The sequence below is a fragment of the Oncorhynchus mykiss genome, chromosome 2, assembly GCF_057628025.1.
Source record: "Oncorhynchus mykiss isolate SJ-2025 chromosome 2, ASM5762802v1, whole genome shotgun sequence".
NCBI classification, from domain to species: domain Eukaryota; kingdom Metazoa; phylum Chordata; class Actinopteri; order Salmoniformes; family Salmonidae; genus Oncorhynchus; species Oncorhynchus mykiss.
In genome coordinates this window covers 57,370,684-57,392,093 of record NC_143023.1, presented here as the reverse complement: position 1 = coordinate 57,392,093, position 21,410 = coordinate 57,370,684, and the positions used below count along the sequence as shown (strand labels likewise).

Genomic DNA, 21,410 nt, shown 5'->3' with positions numbered 1-21,410 from the left:
AACAATGGCACCTAGTTCAGAAAAAAAGGTGTATTACTTACAGAGAATGTAACATTCTACCAATAGAAAAGCAACATCCAATTTTATTAGCGGAAAGCATACAATTAACTTATTTTCATTGAGTAGCACATTGTCGCTACACAGAATTGACCCATGGCAGTTCAGCGAGGGGTGCTGAGCTGGATTTGTTTTCTGGCCACCGCAGTGTGACAAAGTGTGTCATCATTCTGCATCCTCAGTCTCAGATATCCATTGGCTCATCCGGTTTGTCTGCCGCAGGCTCATCTGCAGCCCCGATAACCTAGGACACACAGGGCGGGACACATCACATCTTGATTACCGTTCAGATAAAAATGGAAAACAAAAGTACTTTCTTATGTCAAACTACCAGGAAGTCTGAAAAAATACTGAGTGGGAGGGAAGCTCACATTGACTTTGGGTTCTTTGAAAATGCTTATGTCAAGCAACATGGACGCAGTGTTGCAGTGAGATTATCTCAAGCAAATTTGCTGATACACAAATCGACATTGAAATTGCATGCGACATCCAATCCTATCATACACCACATAATGGTTTCACTACTGATTTGTTTATATCCAACTGTTTGGTTATTGTAACAGTATCAATAGACAAAATGTTAGCTGTATAGTTTAGCTAGCAAATTCAAATGGAATTGGCAGCACTGTTTATCAAGCTAGCTAGTTCATCTTGAACAATTTCAGGGTGAGGTCTGGGTACTTTTCATTAAATACATACATACTCAGTGGCCAGTTTATTAGGTTCCCTCCTACAGACAGTGAGTCACATGGCAGTGGCTTGATGTATAAAGCAGGCACCGAGGCATTCAGTTACTGTTTGACTGAACGTTAGAATGGGAAAAACGAGTGACCTAAGCAACCGAGTGTGGTATGATCGTTGGTGCATGTCGTGCCGGTTCAGTATCTCCGAAACAGCCGGCCTCCTGGGCTTTTCACGCATGACTGTGTCGCGGGTTTATCGTGAATGGTGCGACAAACCAAAAAACATCCAGTCAGCAGCAATCCTGTGGGCGAAAACAGCTCGTTGATGAGAGGTTGAAGAATGGCAAGAATCCTAAAGCAAACAGGCGGACCACAAACAGGCAAATAACGGTGCAGTAGAACTGGTGTACAGAACGCAAAACTAGGTGGTCCTTGTCACGGGTGGGCTATTGCAGCAGACAACCACACCAGGTTCCCCTCTCATTCTCTAAAAACAAGAAGTGGCTCCAGTGGGCATGCGATCACCAACACTGGACAATTGAGCAGTGAAAAAGCATCGCCCGGTCCGACAAATCCTGGATCGACAAATCCGGGTTCATGCTGATGGCAGTCAGGATTTGGCATAAGCAGCATGAGTCCATGGACCCGTGCTGCCTGGTGTCAACGGTACAGGCTGGTGGCGGTGGTGTAATGGTGTGGGGAATGTTTTCCTGGCAAACGTTAGGTTCCTTGATACCAATTGATACCAGTTTGTACGCCACAGCGCATCTGAACATGCTGGCTGAAAACCTAGCTAGCCAGTTACTAGCTAGCACCAGGAAGAAAAATATGAGCTTACACCAGACACAGATGAAAGCAGAAACATTAGAAGAATATCATTAAAAACATTTTTAAAAAAGTATTTACTGACACACTGCAGTCAAATTTCTGCACCAGTAGACTAGCTACCTAGCTATGTAAACCACACGCCTTCTGCGATGTTGGTTACATGGTGGTACTTATTTAAGTTAGGTAAGAGAATAAGATGTTACCATTGGTGTATTAAAATTAGACTTTTTGTGATGTCATGAAAAGCCCTTAATAATCCTACCTCCATCCCGCCTCCTGAATCCCAGTCTAAAAAGTGAGCGGGTATTTCTGACATAGCGAACCAGTTGTGTGTACTGAGAGGCACGAGGAAGAAGACAATGGCGGAGATGGGGCCACCATCAGTTGGTGGTGGAAATGAGGAAAATGGACTTTCGTCCAAAGAAATGGAAAGAAATAAGTTAAATTGATGTGAGATACTAGTGTTGATACTTCTACAAGATACAATGGAGAATTATGTTTTCTGAGATGATGGACGCCTGACTTGGTGAACCCATTGAAGACATCCAAAGTAGTGGAGAAAGCTTTGTGTAAAGTAAAAAACCACAAGAAGTGGGCTTCATCAAATTGTGTGTGTCTAAGGTGTTGGAACTCACAAAATTTGGAGAATATGATGTGTCGTGCTTTGAGCTACAGAGCAGGGCACCTATTAAAAGAGTCATTTTGGGAGTGTCGGAAGAAGAATTCCTGAAATGGTTGTTGTATGCTGGATGATGTGGAGTCCCTCCCGACCCAAGTGCAGCTGACACAGATGAAAGCGGAAACCTATAAGCAGGGTCAAGAACTACAGGAAACGTATGATCTCTGTAATTGCAAACAAAGGTTTCTGTACCAAATATTAAGTTCTGCTTTTCTGATGTATCAAATACTTATGTCATGCAATAAAATGCAAATTAATTACTTAAAAATCATACAATGTGATTTTCTGGATTTTTGTTTTAGATTCCGTCTCTCACAGTTGAAATGTACCTATGATACAAATGACAGACATGCTCTACATGCTTTGTAAGTAGGAAAACATGCAAAATCGTCAGTGTATCAAATACTTGTTCTCCCCACTGTATATATACACTGTATGTATGTATGTATGTATATATATATATATATATATATACACAGTGCCTTGCGAAAGTATTCGGCCCCCTTGAACTTTGCAACCTTTTGCCACATTTCAGGCTTCAAACAAAGATATAAAACTTTATTTTTTTGTGAAGAATCAACAACAAGTGGGACACAATCATGAAGTGGAACGACATTTATTGGATATTTCAAACTTTAACAAATCAAAAACTGAAAAATTGGGTGTGCAAAATTATTCAGCCCCCTTAAGTTAATACTTTGTAGCGCCACCTTTTGCTGCGATTACAGCTGTAAGTCGCTTGGGGTATGTCTCTATCAGTTTTGCACATCGAGAGACTGACATTTTTTCCCATTCCTCCTTGCAAAACAGCTCGAGCTCAGTGAGGTTGGATGGAGAGCATTTGTGAACAGCAGTTTTCAGTTCTTTCCACAGATTCTCGATTGGATTCAGGTCTGGACTTTGACTTGGCCATTCTAACACCTGGATATGTTTATTTTTGAACCATTCCATTGTAGATTTTGCTTTATGTTTTGGATCATTGTCTTGTTGGAAGACAAATCTCCGTCCCAGTCTCAGGTCTTTTGCAGACTCCATCAGGTTTTCTTCCAGAATGGTCCTGTATTTGGCTCCATCCATCTTCCCATCAATTTTAACCATCTTCCCTGTCCCTGCTGAAGAAAAGCAGACCCAAACCATGAAGCTGCCACCACCTTGTTTGACAGTGGGGATGGTGTGTTCAGCTGTGTTGCTTTTACGCCAAACATAACGTTTTGCATTGTTGCCAAAAAGTTCAATTTTGGTTTCATCTGACCAGAGCACCTTCTTCCACATGTTTGGTGTGTCTCCCAGGTGGCTTGTGGCAAACTTTAAACGACACTTTTTATGATATCTTTAAGAAATGGCTTTCTTCTTGCCACTCTTCCATAAAGGCCAGATTTATGCAATATACGACTGATTGTTGTCCTATGGACAGAGTCTCCCACCTCAGCTGTAGATCTCTGCAGTTCATCCAGAGTGATCATGGGCCTCTTGGCTGCATCTCTGATCAGTCTTCTCCTTGTATGAGCTGAAAGTTTAGAGGGACGGCCAGGTCTTGGTAGATTTGCAGTGGTCTGATACTCCTTCCATTTCCATATTATTGCTTGCACAGTGCTCCTTGGGATGTTTAAAACTTGGGAAATCTTTTTGTATCCAAATCCGGCTTTAAACTTCTTCACAACAGTATCTCGGACCTGCCTGGTGTGTTCCTTGTTCTTCATGATGCTCTCTGCGCTTTTAACGGACCTCTGAGACTATCACAGTGCAGGTGCATTTATACGGAGACTTGATTACACACAGGTGGATTGTATTTATCATCATTAGTCATTTAGGTCAACATTGGATCATTCAGAGATCCTCACTGAACTTCTGGAGAGAGTTAGCTGCACTGAAAGTAAAGGGGCTGAATAATTTTGCACGCCCAATTTTTCAGTTTTTGATTTGTTAAAAAAGTTTGAAATATCCAATAAATGTCGTTCCACTTCATGATTGTGTCCCACTTGTTGTTGATTCTTCACAAAAAAATACAGTTTTATATCTTTATGTTTGAAGCCTGAAATGTGGCAAAAGGTCACAAAGTTCAAGGAGGCCGAATACTTTCGCAAGGCACTGTATATATGTGTGTGTATTTTAACCCAATAACGGTTGAATTGAAGCAGTTTAAGCTGCCTATCGATCATTGTTTTTGCAACAAGGGGTGTATTCATTACGGAAACCATTTACGAAACAAATGGAAGCAAACAAAGCAAAACTAAAATTTCTATTGGACAAATTTAGGTAAATTTAGGTTTCGTCACATTTACTAAATGTTTTTCAACAGAATAGGCATAATGAATTCACACCAGTAGAGAGTCAGTGAAAAATGTGCTGTTGCAACAGCTGCATGGTGCGGATCCCAGCCTAAGGAATACAAGTTTGAGTTCCTCCCTTCTAAACTGTTAAGACTTCAGTGTGGCTTTTGACATTCTCGATCGTAGTCTGCTGCTGGAAAAACGTGTGCTATGGCTTTACACCCACTGCTATATTGTGGATAAAGAGTTACCCGTCTAACAGAACACAGAGGGTGTTTTTTAATGGAAGCCTTTCCAACATAATCCAGGTAAGAATCAGGAATTTCCCAGGGCAGCTGTCTAGGCCCCTTACTTTAAATCTTTACTAATGCCATGCCACTGGCTTTGAGTAAAGCCAATGTGTCTATGTACGCGCATGACTAGACACTATACATGTCAGCTAATACAGCGACTGAAATGACTGCAACACTTAACAAAGAGCTGCAGTTAGTTTCAGAGTGGGTGGCAAGGAACAAGTTAGTCCTAAATATTTCTAAAACTAAAAGCATTGTATTTGGGACAAATCCTTCACTAAACCCTAAACCTTAGCTAAATCTTGTAATGAATAATGTGGAAATTTAGCAAGTTGAGGTGACAAAACTGCTTGGAGTAACCCTGGATTGTAAATTGTCATGGTCGAAACATATTGATACAACAGTAGCTAAGATGGGGAGAAATCTGTCCATAATAAAGCACTGCTCTGCATTCTTAACAGCACTATCAACAAGGCAGGTCCTACAGGCCCTAGTTTTAATCGCACCTGAACTACTGTTCAGTCGTGTGGTTAGGTGCCACAAAAAGGGACTTAGGAAAATTGCAATTGGCCCAGAACAGGGCAGCACAGCTGGATCTTGGATGTACACAGAGAGCTAATATTAATAATATGCATGTCAATCTTTCCTGGCTCAAAGTGGAGGAGAGATTGACTTCATCACTACTTGTATTTGTGAGAGGTAAAATTCAAAAAACAAAAAAAGGTATCTTCACAGTCCCCAAGTCCAGAATGGACTATGATATAAACCAGTACTGTTTTGGGGTTCGAACCGGATCAGAACAATATTTTGCTGATCGGAGTAGTGGAGCAAAACAATAAAAAAGTAGTGGTTCTCTTTCAATTGGAAAATAAATGTCAGTTGCAACACATTAGAAAGTAACCAGCCCAGTCTGAGGTCCTGAGCACTCTGGATCAGATTTTCATCAAGGGTCTCTGTACCTTGCTCTGTTCATATTTGCCTCGATCCTGACTAGTCTCCCAGGTATTTTGTATTTCTATAAAATGTGAAAAATGTTGAAAAACCTGTTTTCGCTTCGTCATTATGGGCTATTGTGTGTAGATTGATGAGGATTTTTTATTTATTTAATCCATTTTAGAATAATGCTGTAACGTAACAAACTGTAGAAAAAGTCAAGGGGTCTGAACACTTTACGAATGCACTACATCTTGAAACGTATCGAATTGTCTTGAAAGGCAAAGATCCACATCCCTACTATCTAGATATGTAAACCCACGCGCCTTCTATAATGTTGGTTACAAGGTACTTATTTAAATTAGGTAAAAGAATAAGACATTAACATTGGTGTATTCAAATTAGGCTTCTTTTTCTCTTCTTCTCTCAAAAACCCCTTAATAATCCCACCACCTCAAGTGTTTGGCATGGGGGAAGGACCAGTAACTTTATGATCAGCTTTACTTGAGGACCAAAACGTTGACCGTGGCGCCATACAGGTTGCAAAAGAGTTGGGAAGAGATTGGATGTGCCCATTCCTTGGCACGTGGTTTATGAACTGATATGCAAAACAACACTTGATTCAAAACTTAGTTTTTCAATTTAAATAAAAAATTGCCATAAACAGAATGTTATGTATACTGAACAAAATGATAAAAACACATGTAAAGCGTTGGTCCCATATTTCATGAGCTGAAATAAAAGATCACAGAAATGTTCCATACGCACAAAAAGCTTGTTTCTCTGAAATTGTGCAGACATGTTCACATTCCTGTTAGTGAGCATTTCTCCTTTGCCAAGATAATCCATCTACCTGACAGGTGTGACATTTCAAGAAGCTTATTTAACAGCATGATCATTACACTGTACTGGGGACAATAAAAGGTCACTAAAATGTGCATTTTTCCCCCCCGAAAACACAACGTCACAGATGTCTCAAGTTTTGAAGGAGCGTGCAATTGGCATGCTGACTGCAGGAATGTTCACCAGAGCTGTTGCCAGAGAATTCAATGTTCATTTCTCTACCATAAGCCTCCTCTGTCCTTTTAGAGAATTTGGCAGTACGTCCAACCGGCCACACAACTGCAAACCACGTGTAGCCACGCCACCCCAGGACCTCCACATCCGGCTTCTTCACCTCCGGAATCATCTGAGACCAGCCAGCCGGACAGCTAATGAAACTGAGGAGTATTTCTGTCTAATGAAGCCCTTGTGGGGTTAAAACTCTGATTGAACGGGCCTGGCTCCTCAGTGGGTGGGCCTATGCCCTCCCAAGCCCACCCATGGATGCGCCTCTGCCCAGTCATGTGAAATCCATAGATTTGGGACTAATTAATTTATTTAAATTGACTGATTTCCTTATATGAACTGTAACTCAGCAAAATCGTTGAAATCTCAAATTTGGACTCCGGTCTAATGTCCATTGCTCGTGTTTCTTGGCCCAAGCAAGTCTCTTCTTATTAAAAGGTGTCCTTTAGTAATCAAATCAAAAAGTTTACTTGTCACGTGCGCCGAATACAACAGTCAAATGCTTACTTGCAAGCCCTAGCCAACAGTGCAAGGTATTAGGTAAATAATAGATAAGTAAAAAAAAAAAATTAAAAGCTGTAAAATGACAGTGAAAATAACAGTAGCGAGGCTATATACAGGTGGTACCGGTACAGAGTCAATGTGCGGGGGGCACTGGTTAGTTGGGCTAATATGTACATCTAGGTACAGTTAAAGTGACTATGCATAGATGATAAACAGAGAGTAGCAGCAGCGTAAAAGAGGGGGTTGGCGGTAGTGGTTTCTTTGCAGCAATTCGACCATGAATAGTTGATGCATTTATTTGGGCTGCAATTTCTGAGACTGGTAACATTAATAAACTTTTCCTCTGCTGCAAAGGTTTCTCTGGGTCTTCCTTTCCTGTGGCTGTCCTCATGAGAGCCAGTTTCATCATAGAGCTTGATGGTTTTTGCGACTGCACTTGAAGAAACTTTAAAAGTTCTTGAAATTTTCTGGACTGACTGACCTTCATGTCTTAAAGTAATGATGGACTGTCGTTTCTCTTTGCTTATTTGAGCTGTTCTTGCCATAATATAGACTTGGTCTTTTACCAAATAGGGCTATCTTCTGTATACCAACCATACCTTGTCACAACAACTGATTGGCTCAAACGCATTAAGGAAAAAATTCCACAAATTAACTTTTAACAAGGCACACCTGTTCATTGAAATGAATTCCAGGTGACTACCTCATGAAACTGGTTGAGGGAATGCCAAGAGTTTGCAAAGCTGTCATCAAGGCAAAAGGTGGATACTTTGAAGAATCTCAAATATAACACTTTTTTGATTACTACATGATTCCATGTGTTATTTCATAGTTCTGATGTTGTTTTAAAAAAATTAGAAAAACCCTTGAATGTGTCCCTTGAAAATCCCTTGAAGGTGTCCAAACTTTTGATTGGTAATGTATATCAAATGACTTTATTCTTGCTGTGTAACTACTGTAATACATTTTTTTTAAAAAGCCAAATAAATACACTTTATGGTCAAACTTTAGAGGCAGGTATTTTTCCTACTTTGATCTGGATTGCTTGCTCTCTGGGGATTCAGGCTCGGTTTGATCTAATCTGCTGATCTAAAACGGGCTTGATAAATACACCTGATTGATCTGGTTTCATCCAAATGTCATCCAATTTCATGAAAAACATGATTTTGACTGTTCGGGACCATCAAGTGAAATTTGTGATGTCACGTTTGTTAACCATTCTATAATATTATTATAATCTCATCTACAAATATCTTTGAGAGTGCATTATCCTAGCCTAGATACCAAATGAATTGTTCTGTTTCAGTGTGGATCCAGGCTAGCATTAATCCAACCACTTTCCACAGTAACTCCAAGTCGACTCTTACCTTTCTCTGTGGCCTCTCCTCCAGACCCTCAAGGAAAGGACCCACGTCATCATCGTCGTAGATGGTGAACTCCATGTCTTTCCCCACAATGCCGATTGAGACATTCTGAAAGGCAGGGAGAACTACTCAGTAAATCCCAGGGTTGTGTTCATTAGGCACCAAACAGAGAGGGACTGCATTTTATTTTCATGTTCAAAACGTTTTAAAACATTTCTGTTGGGTGACCTAATGAACACAGCCCTGAACTGTGGGGAACATGAGGGTTATGACAGGTTGGTTGAGCCATATAAGCTTACCTTAGTGGTGAGGTCCTGTTCAGCTGGGAGTGTTTCTCTGAGCCCAAGCAGACCATGCCTGACCAGCTCATTCAGATTACCTGAGTATAGTCAATGCAATGGACAAAAGGATAAATGCACAGAGCAGGTGCTGAACGTATACAGTTGAAGTCGGAAGTTTACATAAACTGAGTTTAAATTTGGCTACGGTGTTTCACAATTCCTGACATGTAATCCTAGTAAACGTTCCCCATCTTAGGTCAGTTAGGATCATCACTTTATTTTAAGAATGTGAAATGTCAGAATAATAGTAGAGAATTATTTATTTCAGCTTTTATTGCTTTCATCACATTCCCAGTGGGTCAGAAGTTTACATACAGTCAATTAGTATTTGGTAGCATTGCCTTTAAATTGTTTAATTTGGGTCAAATGTTTTGGGTAGCCTTCCACAAGCTTTCCACAATAAATTGGGAGAATTTTGGCCCATTTCTCCTGACAGAGCTGGTGTAACTGAGTCAGGTTTGTAGGCCTCCTTGCTCACACACGCTTTTTCAGTTCTGCCCACAAATTTTCTATAGGATTGAGGTCAGGACTTTGTGATGGCCACTCCAATACCTTTACTTTGTTGTCCTTAAGCCATTTTGCCACAACTTTGGAAGTATGCTTGAGGTCATTGTCCATTTGGAAGACCCATTTGTGACCTAGCTTCAACTTCCTGACTGATGTCTTAAGATGTTGCTTCAATATATCCACATAATTTACCTCCCTCATGATACCATCTATTTTGTGAAGTGCACCAGTCCCTCCTGCATCAAAGCACCCCACAACATGATGCTGCCACCCCGTGCTTCACGGTTGGGATGGTGTTATTTGGCTTGCAATCCTCCCCCTTTTCCTCCAAACATAACAATGGTCATTATGGCCAAACAGCTCTATTTTTGTTTCATCAAACCAGAGGACATTTCTCCAAAAAGTACAATCTTTGTCCCCATGTGCAGTTGCAAATTGTAGTCTGGCTTTTTTATGCCGGTTTTGGAGCAGTGGCTTCTTCCTTGTTGAGCGGCCTTTCAGGTTATGTCGATATAGGGCTCATTTTACTGTGGATTTAGATACTTTTGTACCTGTTTCCTCCAGCATCTTTACAAGGTCCTTTGCTGTTGTTCTGGGATTGATTTGCACTTGTTGCACCAAAGTATGTTCATCTCTAGGAGACAGAACGAGTCACCTTCCTGAGCGGTATGACAGCTGCGTGATCCCACAATGTTTATACTTGTGTAGTACTATTGTTTGTACAGATGAACGTGGTACCTTCAGGCGTTTGGAAATTGCTCCCAAGTATGAGCAAGACTTGTGGAGGTCTACATTTTTTTTTCTGAGGTCTAGGCTGATTTCTTTTGATTTACCCATGATGTCAAGCAAAGAGGCACTGAATTGAAGGTAGGCCTTGAAATACATCCACAGGTACACCTCCAATTGACTCAAATGATGTCAATTAGCCTATCAGAAGCCTCTAAAGCCATGACATCATTTTCTGGAATTTTCAAGCTGCTTAAAGGCGCAGTCAACTTAGTGTATGTAAACTTCTGACCCACTGGAATTGTCATACAGTGAATTATAAGTTAAATAATCTGTCTGTAAACAATTGTTGGAAAAATGACTTGTGTCATGCACAAAGTAGATGTCCTAACCGACTTGCCAAAACTATAGTTTGTTAACAAGAAATTTGTGGAGTGGTTGAAAAATTTGTTTTAATGACTCCAACATAAGTGTATGTAAACTTCCGACTTCAACTGTAGGTGTGTGTGAGTGAGATATGATACAGCGAAACAAGCCTCAAACAGTATCTACTTTATAGTATGTGTAGTAGACATATGTGTGCCCTCAGGTATGCATTTGTGTTAGTAATTGTGAAAACCACAAATACAGTGTGTGTGTGCATGCTCTCACAGTCCAGGAAGGTGTCCATGTGTCTCTCTAGGTATGTGCGGGCAGACTGGGAGCGAGCTCCAATGGACATGGCTTTGCAGTCAAAGTAGTTTGCAGAGGGGCAGGTCTGGAAGATATGAGGCCCCATGTCCTACAAGAAGAGACCAAATGACTTTGATACTTCACATTACTAATAAGTATTGCTTTAAGAATCACATATACAGAGGTTTACACACCTTGATCAGCATACATAGTTTCCCTTAAAAGATTACAAAGAACTTACATCGTAGCCAGCGATAAGCAGTCCCACACCATAGGGTCTTCTTCCATACCTCTGTGTGGGAATTTGAGTTTCTGAGGGACTGGTCAAGGCGTACCTTGTCAACTGTCTAGAGAGCACAGCGCTCCATTTCCCAAACCTCACCGCTTATCTCAAGAAAGTGCCATTTTTGACATTGACACATTGCATACATTTTTATTGGAGTATCAAAGTTTCAAACGGATTGTTTTGGGGTCCCCTAGGACTGTCCTAAACTAAGCAAAATGTTAATGCATGGCAAACTGGGTGCAGGCTTCTAGGGATCAATAATTGAAAGCAAGACTGAAAGGATACTGCTTCCGATGAGAGTGACGAGGCGCGATGCTGGGAGAGGCCTGTCAAACACGAACCTGGAGTCCAGGCATTCCTGCCTCATGAAATTACTGTTGAAGATAGAAGGGGAAAGAAGTGGTTATCTTGACACAAACTACAGTAGACATACATTGCAGACAGACACATGGTTTTTCATACATTTTATTTCTACAACTGGACAACTGGTGTGTGTGTTGTAGGTAGTCTAGTGTTCGGCAGGTACCCTAGCGGTTAAGAGCGTTGGGCCAGTAACCGAAAGGTTGCTGATTCGAAACCTCGAGCTGACTAGGTGAAAAATCTGTCAATGTGCCCTTGAGCAAGGTACTTAACTCTAATTGTTCCTGTAAGTCGCTCTGGATAAGAGCGTCTGCTAAATGACTCAAATGTAAAAAAAAAAAATAATAATAATAATAATAATAATAATGTAAATGGTACCAGAGTAGCCTGGCATCTGCAGTCAGCCCGGCAATGGAGATGCCAATGTGTTCATCAACGTGGAGGATCTTCTTCTGGTGAGCAGCCAGCTCTGACTGGGCTCGCTGTGGAGAAACAAACACCAGTCTCACTCAACAGCCCATTGACAGTCACTGCGAGTGGCTCACGCCACGCGTCCAATGTAGCAGGTAAAAGACATACCGTTTTCCTGATACCCCAGTGTAGCTCCTATGTAACTCTTGAAAAACCAAAACTGTCAGTGTAGAATAGAACTGGGATATTAACGGGGAATACCTTGAGAGCAACCAGGACTGCATGGGTTCTGGACTTGAGCCCCACTGTAGCCGAACCTTGTTTCACCGCCTCCATGGCGTATTCGATCTGGTGAATGCGCCCCTGAAACACAAGTGCATCGATAACGTTAACTTATTTGGGAGACACTGCAGGGAACCTCATTCCCTAAACATTTAGATACAATTTAATGTTCACACTCTAGTGAGTACGTGAGAAAGTTGCAAGCAATCATGACCATATATGGCAAAAAAAGTCCCTTACCTGAGGACTCCATACTGTGACATCGTTGTCGTACTGGTTACGGAACTAGAGAGAGAGCGAGAGAGCGCGAGAGAGAGAGTGAGAGAAAAGGCAGTAGTGTCAATATTTTCAATGTACATTTGTCTAGCAATACACATGACATGTTTTACTTATGTAGTTCTCTTGCATTGCAATGAGTTATCGACCAAAAAACTGTTGTGGACTGCACCTCAACACAGAATGTGTTTGCCACCCTAGACTCTTCCAGACAAAAGTATTGCATTGCTATAAATAAATCATAGAGACAGCTAGAAACCAATCTTGTGGCTTTGTTTACAGCCACCTGTCATGGGGGAGCATCTAAACCAGAATCTACCCTTACAGGAAAAGTTGATATGGCGAATCTCCTTTAAGCCCAGGAAGCAGCCATTGACCTGCTTTTCAAGCGTAATAATCTCAAAATACATTTATTACTCATCAAATTAAGTTTCAATTTGCAACTATCGTCATTTACTGCCATCATGGTATGTACTTCCAAAAAATTTCTAAATAAAAAAATTGATTTCATGGAAAAAAGGCCTATTCGGCACCTCCAATCTATTGAGCTGTTGTAGACTTACAACCTGTGCATTGAAGGTGTCAAATATGATTGTTTTCTTCAGTTGCTTGCAGTGGTGGAAAAGGTACCCAATTGTTCTACTTGAGTAAAAGTAAAGATACCTTAATAGAAAATGACTCAAGTAAAAGTCACCCAGTAAAATACTACTTGAGTAAAAGTCTAAAAGTATTTGGTTTTAAATATACTTAAGTATCAAAAGTAAAAGTCTAAATCATTTCAAATTCATTATATTAAGCAAACCAGACAGCCCGATTTTCTAGTTTAAAAACATATATTTTCAAATAGCCAGGGACAACACTCAGACATCATTTACAAATGAAGCATTTGGGTTTAGTGAGTCTGCCAGATATGAGGCAGTAGGGATGACCAGGGATGTTCTTTTGATGTGTGGAACATTGGACCATTTTCCTGTCCTTCTAAGCATTCGATACTTTTGGGTATCAGGGAAAATGTATGGAGTAAAAACTACATTATTTTCATTAGGAATGTAACGTAAGTGGAGTAAGCTGTCAAAAATATAAATAGTAAAGTAAAGTACATACACCCAAAAAGCTACTTAAGTAGTACTTTAAAGTATTTTTACACAATAAAAAAAAAAACTATATTTGTTGAGTAACGAACGTATTTTAACGTTATTAAATTTGAAAAGCTGGTGACTGGTGGCAAATTGAATGGCTGCTTCCTGGGTTTAAAGGAGATTCGCCATAACGTTTCCTGTTAAGCCAGATTCATGAGTGCACCCATAGAATTAGAATAGGACCTCTATGGGTGCACCTCTCATGACGTCGAACATGTTTGAAGTTTCAGAGATACAATAGGAATGATAGCTTTGTTCAAGCAACAAAGTAGCTGGTCCCAAACAGTTGGAAGAAAGCATCTAGTTAGCTAGAAGTTTTCAATTTGCATCCATAGGTTGAGTGCAAAGAACACTGGCATTCGGTAAAAGTTGGGTAACGAAAGTGAAACACTCAACATTTACTAGGCTAGCTAGCTAACACAGCTCGGTAGCTAGCCAGCCATCTAAATTAGCTAGCTATGTTAGCTCCTAGCTAGCTACATAAACTAGGTTGGATACTTTATTTAATCTATTGTTACAGCTAGCTAGATTGCCAATAAGGCAGTAGCTAGCTAACTCGTGCAAAATCATAAACGTCCATAGACGCTACTATAGTAGCTATGTTTAATGCTTACTCACAGTGCACTCGTTTCGTAACGTTAGTGTTCATAGACTAAACTATTTTAACGAGTGATAGCTAGCATCTTTATCAAACACCTTTGTCATTCAATGTATGCAACAATCTGTATTATTTAAGCAAATATTCAAGCTTCAAACAAAACGCATGCTTTATACACTCTTACCATCTCTGCTGCTGAACTGTGACTTGGTTTGATTTAATTTCCTAAATCTGTCACGTAAGGCAAAGCAGTAGATCTCAGAAGTCTGTCCAGTCGATGAAAATTCGAAATGTCATCAAAGATTGGAAACTTTAATCATTTTGACTTGACCAAAGACAGCTATCTATGTTTAAATGTACTTTTAATGCCAGGATTCCTGTCAATTCTGAAAGTAAATTTAGATTTTTGATTATTTAAGTTTATTTCACATTCATGGTCCTCGGAGGTTGCAATAACTAGAATAAAATACTTGCAGTAATACAAGCAACCCACATTTTGTTATAGCATATTTCTTTTTTGCAATGACAGGCATAATTGCAGTGTGCCTAGATGAGCACTTTGAATGTCAACAACAACAATACACAATATCATTCAGTAACCTGTTATTTTTCTTCACAAAAATTGTCACACACCTCGAGGACCTCTGCTAACAGAAATCTTAATCTTAATTTCAGTTTCAGGCTCAGCATAAAAAGTTTTCAGCGTTTAATGTCTCTTTCTAGGGACATTTCTATGCATTTATAAAGGTCTCCATCAACAGTTTCGCTCTAAGCTTCTCCCACTCTTTTTTTTCTCTCTTTCTCCCCCTATCTCCTCATCTCTCACTCTCTCTTCTCTCTCTGCCCACCGCACTGTCTGTTTTTTTGGGGGGTTGAAACGGCTGGACACTGAGAGCCTGGACCCTGTTAAAGATATCTGATGTACCCTTGATCCGGGGGGAGATGAATTAAAGGAGCTGTGCTGACGAGCCCACCTCCCCTGCCAAGACAGAGGCGGCAGCAGCAGCCATTACATCAGCGCGCCTCCTTTGTGATTGAGATTGTAGTAGCTGTGCTGAGCTCAGCATGTTTCGCCAGGGCTTAATTTAACTCTGCCAAACGGCCACCTTTTAATTTTTCAAATGGAAGAGTGTCCTGAGTCACTCTGTGACGGGTCCAAGCCACGCTGCTGGCCCTCACGTGGGGAAGGAGGAAGGCGGAGGTGTTTAAAGGTGTAGCGGTATTGGTCGGGAAGACAAAAGTAACGTTGCTTACCCAGACCATGTCTCGGAGAAGAAATACATCAGTGCATTGACAGCTGCGCTTAGCTATATCAATCAATGACACAACTAAATGTGTTACCAAAAATCCAGGCTATGCTTAGCTATCAATCAATGGCACAATAGTGTACGTGTTACCACAAACCCCAAAGAATAGTCGCAATTTTGGTGGGGGAATATATGTTTTTGAAGCCCTAATAGGGCTCAGGCCCTTTTGACCCTCGTTATTCTCATCACAGACAAAATCAAGCATTTGTATAACTTCAAGTTGTAGTTGGATTACAAAAGAGAAGCATCAGAGTTCTCCCAGCGACTCACTGGTGAGAGATGATGAGGCATCAGCACCAGCGGTGTACCTGGATGTAACTCTAGATATTGGATTACTTGAGTATTCTGAGTAATTAAATGTGTCTAAATATGCCCCCATCTCGCACCCTGTCACGTTCTGACCTTAGTTCCTTTATTTTGTCTTTGTGTTAGTTTGGTCAGGGAGTGAGTTGGGGTGGGTAGTCTATGTTCTTTTTTCTTTGTTGTATTTCTGTGTTCGGCCTGGTATGGTTCTCAATCAGAGGCAGCTGTCGATCGTTGTCTCTGATTGAGAATCATACTTAGGTAGCCTGTTTTCCCCATTTTGGTTGTGGGTGATTATTTTCTGTTTAGTGTTTTCTGCACCTTACAGGACTTTTGGTTTTTTCTCGTTGTTATTTTGTATTTCAGTGTTCAGTAAATAAAACATCATGAACACGTACCACGCTGTGCTTTGGTCCACATATTCTTCATACGACGACCGTTACACACCCATGTTGCTTAAAATAGACCGCCGATGTGTTTAGCCTGGAAATCGACTGGACTAATGGGAGCGACAGGCAGTCGGTCTGGATTAAGCTGGCAGGTACCATGAAGTGGGTCAAGGATCATCAGCAGCACACGGAATGAGCGGAAGGCCCCCCCTCAACAGGTTTTATGAGAAGCTATACATCTTAATTGACTTTTAAATTTTCCACCAAATGCCAGGACACGCAGCAGCAAGTGTGGGGCGGTGGGGGAGTTGAGTCATGCAGAATCTTGCCATCCGTTTCCTTGCGTTTTCCAAAAGAGCTTACACAGCATTTTGGCAAGAAATGGCTGAAGAGGCTTTTTCTGTCTTAAACCGGAAAGAGCACATTGTGGAGCACTTATTAATATCCGAGCCATACAGATTACTGCTTCACTCAGCCTTTGGATCTAATAATAGCTAGCCAATACATGGCAAATCTCATATGCTTTATACTGCACAACTGCCTCTTTGTGGTTCAGAGGTGATCTATAATTATTCATTTGAAGTAATCAATAGATTGTACTCGTACAAAGCCTGATTTAGATTAATGTAGATAATAGATAAACAGCCATGTTACTTGGTTCTCCCCTGAATAGTCAGGCTTTGGAAGTTCTGACTGACAGCTGTGATGGCTCTTCTGTGTGTGGTGTTGTGTGGGACACTAGCATGCTGGGAGATGGTGTGTCTTTTGATGCGCTATCGTTTCATGCTGCTCTGACAGGTGTGATTGTCCGGTGGGGAAGATTGACTGGCAGTCTCTGGGCCTTCTGTGTCCTTTGGAGAGAGGAGGAGAAAATGAGACCATGCATGAGGAGGAAGCCCAAGCTATCCCTTTGTGGGTAGTCCCCAGCTAGTCCCCCTTTTGCCTGTCAACCATGTCATGTGAAATCAACAGTTGGTCTCAGAGGGGTTCATCTAGGAAGATTTCACTCAGGACCATTCCCTCAAGGGAAGGGTGATCTAGGGAGGTCTTTTGATGTAATAGAGAATAACTCCAAATGTGTTTCAAACCCCCAGGTGCAGCAAGGATGTTGTTGCAACACACACAGCTTAGTGTGAAATAAACACAAATTACTTCAAAATTCATGACAGGCACATGAATAAGTCAACTATTTTGTGTGTATTGCACGATTTTCCTCACAACGCATTTTGTGTGTATTACACAATTTTCTTTCTTCATAACGCTTTTGTGTACATTACACAAATTCCAATTGAAAAATTAACTTTTTTTGTGGCTGTCACGAATTTCCAATTTGTGAATAAGCAATTTGTGTCTATTTCACAATATGAGATACTGGGTTGGTTTATCATGACTGATTCCCTGGCAAGGTGTCAGGACTTCAGCCGAAGTCGGTTCCTCTACTTGTTCGGGTGGCGGTTGGCGTCGCCGGTCTACTAGCCATCGCCGATCCACTTTTCATTTTCCATTTGTTTTGTCTTTGTTTCTATACACCTGTTTTTCATTCCCCTAATTATTATTAATGTATTTAACCCTCTGTTTCCCCCATGCTGTTGTGCGGGATTGTTTTATGTCATGTTCGGTATGTTGGTGACTGGTTATTTCGACGGGTGCTGTTTCTTGCCCGTGCGTAAAAGTTGATGTTCCTGTGTTTGTGTAAGTGTATTGTTTTACCTTGCACCATTCATTATTCTGAGTTGCTCCCAATTCTCTGCTCTCCTCCACCTGACTGCATACACCAGCTACACCCACCATTCTGACAGAATCCCGCACCTATCAGGATATGGACTAGGCAGGAGCAGACAACCACATTTTAGGGGTCGAGGAGCGCGTTCAGCAGCATGCGGCCATACTGCAACATCTTGGCACCAGCATGGATGGCATCCTGCAGACGATGGATCGCTGGGAGAGAAGAGGAGTGCCTCCAGCGCCTCCGCCTACACCACCAATGGCAACACTACCCACCCCTCCTTCACCTGGTCCCAGTGGGATTCGGCTTGCTCTTCCGAGGGAGTATGACGGGATGGCTTCGGAATGTCAGGGGTTCCTACTCCAGCTGGAGCTTTACCTGGCAACCATTCACCCGGCTCCCTTGGGCCGTGAGAGCGTGTCCGCCCTTGTCTCCTGCCTCTCAGGGAAAGCCCTGGAGTAGGCCAACGCCATATGGGGGGAAGGAGAAGCAGTGTTGGACCAATTCGAGGAGTTCACCTGCCGCTTCCGGGCAGTTTTCGACCACACACCTGAGGGTAGAGCGGCACGTGAACAGCTTTTTCACATTAGGCAGGGGACGAGGAGCGCACATGAGTTTGTGTTGGACTTTTGGACCCTGGCCGCCAGCACGGGATGGAACGACAGGGCCCTGATCGATCACTACCGTTGTAGTTTGCGTGAGAACGTCCGTAGGGAGTTGGCCTGCAGGGACACCACACACAACTTTGACCAGCTGGTGGACATGTCCATCCGGTTGGATAACCTGCTGGCTACCCGCGGACGTCCAGATCGGGGGCTGTTGGTTCCACCCCCCAACACCACCACTGCAACGCCCATGGAGCTGGGAGGTGCTGCACTTAGGGCGACCGGAGGAAGGGCCGTTCCATGCACCATCTGTTGCCGCAGAGGGCACACTGCCGGCCCGTGCTGGGGAGGTTCCTCTGGGAGTCGAGGCAGCAGGCAGGGCACTCTCGTGTCACCCCAGGTGAGTCGGCACCAGGCTCATCCAGAGCCCCCTGTATTAATTTTCCTGAATTATTTTTTTTAATTTTTTTTATTTATTTATTTATTTTTTCTTCCCACGCATTCCCACTAAGGCACTCGTAGATTCAGGCGTAGCTGGGAATTTTATTGACAGATCATTTGCCCATAGGTTAGGGATTCCCATGGTTCCTGTGGACATGCCCTTCCCTGTGCACGCCCTAGATAGTCGACCATTAGGGTCAGGGCTAATTAGGGAGGCCACCGCTCCACTGGGCATGGTTGCGCAGGAGGGTCACAAGGAGAGAATCAGTCTCTTCCTTATTGATTCTCCTGCGTTACCCGTAGTGCTGGGCCTACCCTGGTTGGCCTGTCATGACCCCACTATTTTGTGGCAACAGAGGGCTCTCACAGGGTGGTCCCGAAAGTGCTCGGGGAGGTGTTTAGGGGTTTCCGTCGGTGCTACTACTGTGGAAAGTCAAGACCAGGTCTCCACCGTGCGCATCCCCTCTGAATATGCCGATTTGGCTCTCGCCTTCTGTAAGAAGAAAGAGGAGATGGCAGCTATGGAAACATATGTCTCTGAATCTCTGGCACAGGGATACATTCGGCCCTCCACTTCACCTGCCTCCTCGAGTTTCTTTTTTTGTGAAGAAGGATGGAGGTCTGCACCCATGCATTGACTATCAAGGTCTCAATCAAATCACGTTGAGGTACAGTTACCCGCTACCTCTTATCGCCACAGTGATAGAGTGAATGCATGGGGTGCGCTTCTTCACTTCACTGGATCTCAGGAGCGTGAACAACCTGGTGTATCCGGGAGGGAGACGAGTGGAGGACGGCGTTTAGTACCACATCAGGCCATTATGAGTACCTCGTCATGCCGTACGGGTTGATGAATGCTCCATCAGTCTTCCAATCCTTTGTAGATTAGATTTTCAGGGACCTGCATGGGCAGGGTGTAGTGGTGTATATCGACGACATTCTGATATACTCCGCTACACTCGCCGAGCATGTGTCCTTGGTGCGCAGGGTACTTCAACAACTGTTGGAGCATGACCTGTACGTCAAGGCTGAGAAATGCCTGTTCTTCCAGCAAGTCGTCTCCTTCCTAGGGTATCACATTTCCACATCAGGGGTGGAGATGGAGAGTGACTGCATTTCAGCGTGTGTAATTGGCTGACTCCCTCCACGGTAAAGGAATTGCAGCGGTTTCTAGGGTTTACCAACTACTACCGGAGGTTTATCCTGGGCTTTGGTCAGGTAGTGGCTCCTATTACCTCACTGCTGAAGGGGGAACGGTGCGTTTGCAGTGTGTCCGAGGCTTAGGAGCCGTGCTCTCTGAGCGCTCGGGTACGTCACCAACGCTCCGCCCCTGTGCCTTCTTTTCGAAGAAGCTCAGCCCGGCGGAGCGAAACTATGACGTGGGGGACCGGGAGTTGTTGGCTGTCGTCAAGGCCTTGAAGGCTTGGAGACATTGGCTTGAGGGGGCTAAACACACTTTTCTCATCTGGACTGACCACCGCAATCTGGAGAACATCTGGGCGGCGAGGAGACTGAACCCTCGCCAGGCAAAAGTGGGCCATGTTATTTACCTGTTTTGTCTTCACCCTGTCCTACAGACCAGGTTCCCAGAACTCTAAGGCAGACGCACTGTCCCGATTGTATGACACAGAGGAGCGGTCCATGGATCACACTCCCATACTCCCGGCCCCTTGCCTGGTGGCACCGGTAGTGTGGGAGCTGGACGCGGACATAGAGCGGGCGTTACATGCAGAGCCCACTTCCCTCCAGTGTCCAGCTGGGCGTCTGTACGTTCCGTCTGCTGTCCGCGACCGTTTGATCTATTGGGCCCACACGTCACCCTCCTCTGGTCGTCCGGGCATCGGTCGGACAGTGCACTGTCTTAGTGGGAAGTACTGGTGGCCCACCTTGGCTAAGGACGTGAGGGTTTATGTTTCCTCCTGCTTGGTGTGTGCTCAGTGCAAGGCCCCTAGGCACCTGTCCAGAGGGAAGTTACAACCCTTACCCGTTCCACAACGGCCGTGGTCGCACCTGTCGGCGGACTTCCTAACGGATCTTCCTCCCTCACAGAGTAACACCACGATCCTGGTCGTTGTGGATCATTTCTCTAAGTCCTGCCGTCTCCTCCCTTTGTCCAGTCTCCCTACGGTCCTACAGACTGCGTAGGCTCTGTTCACACATGTCTTCCGGCACTACGGGGTGCCTGAGGACATAGTATCTGAACGAGGTCCCCAGTTCACGTCAAGGGTCTGGTGTGCATTCATGGAACGTCTGGGGGTCTCAGTCAGCCTTACCTGAGGTTTTTACCCAGAGAGTAACGGGCAGGTGGAGAGAGTGAAATAGGATGTGGGTAGGTTTCTGCGGTCCTATTGCCAGGACCGGC

The 21,410-nt window shown here is 43.2% G+C and overlaps 1 protein-coding gene across 1 annotated transcript; it reads right to left on the bottom strand.

Moving 5' to 3' along the window:
- Positions 1 to 15: 15 nt before the first annotated feature.
- LOC110492362 (proteasome subunit alpha type-1) lies at positions 16 to 15,402 on the bottom strand. The gene is made up of 10 exons (XM_021566614.3): positions 14,462 to 15,402; positions 12,505 to 12,549; positions 12,244 to 12,345; positions 11,950 to 12,053; positions 11,497 to 11,585; positions 11,167 to 11,237; positions 10,905 to 11,034; positions 8,979 to 9,058; positions 8,683 to 8,787; positions 16 to 301 (listed from the first exon to the last, which is right to left on the bottom strand). The coding sequence occupies exons 1-10, from the start codon at positions 14,462 to 14,464 to the stop codon at positions 242 to 244; spliced, it is 789 nt and encodes a 262-aa protein (XP_021422289.1). The 5' UTR covers positions 14,465 to 15,402; the 3' UTR covers positions 16 to 241.
- Positions 15,403 to 21,410: the final 6,008 nt, after the last annotated feature.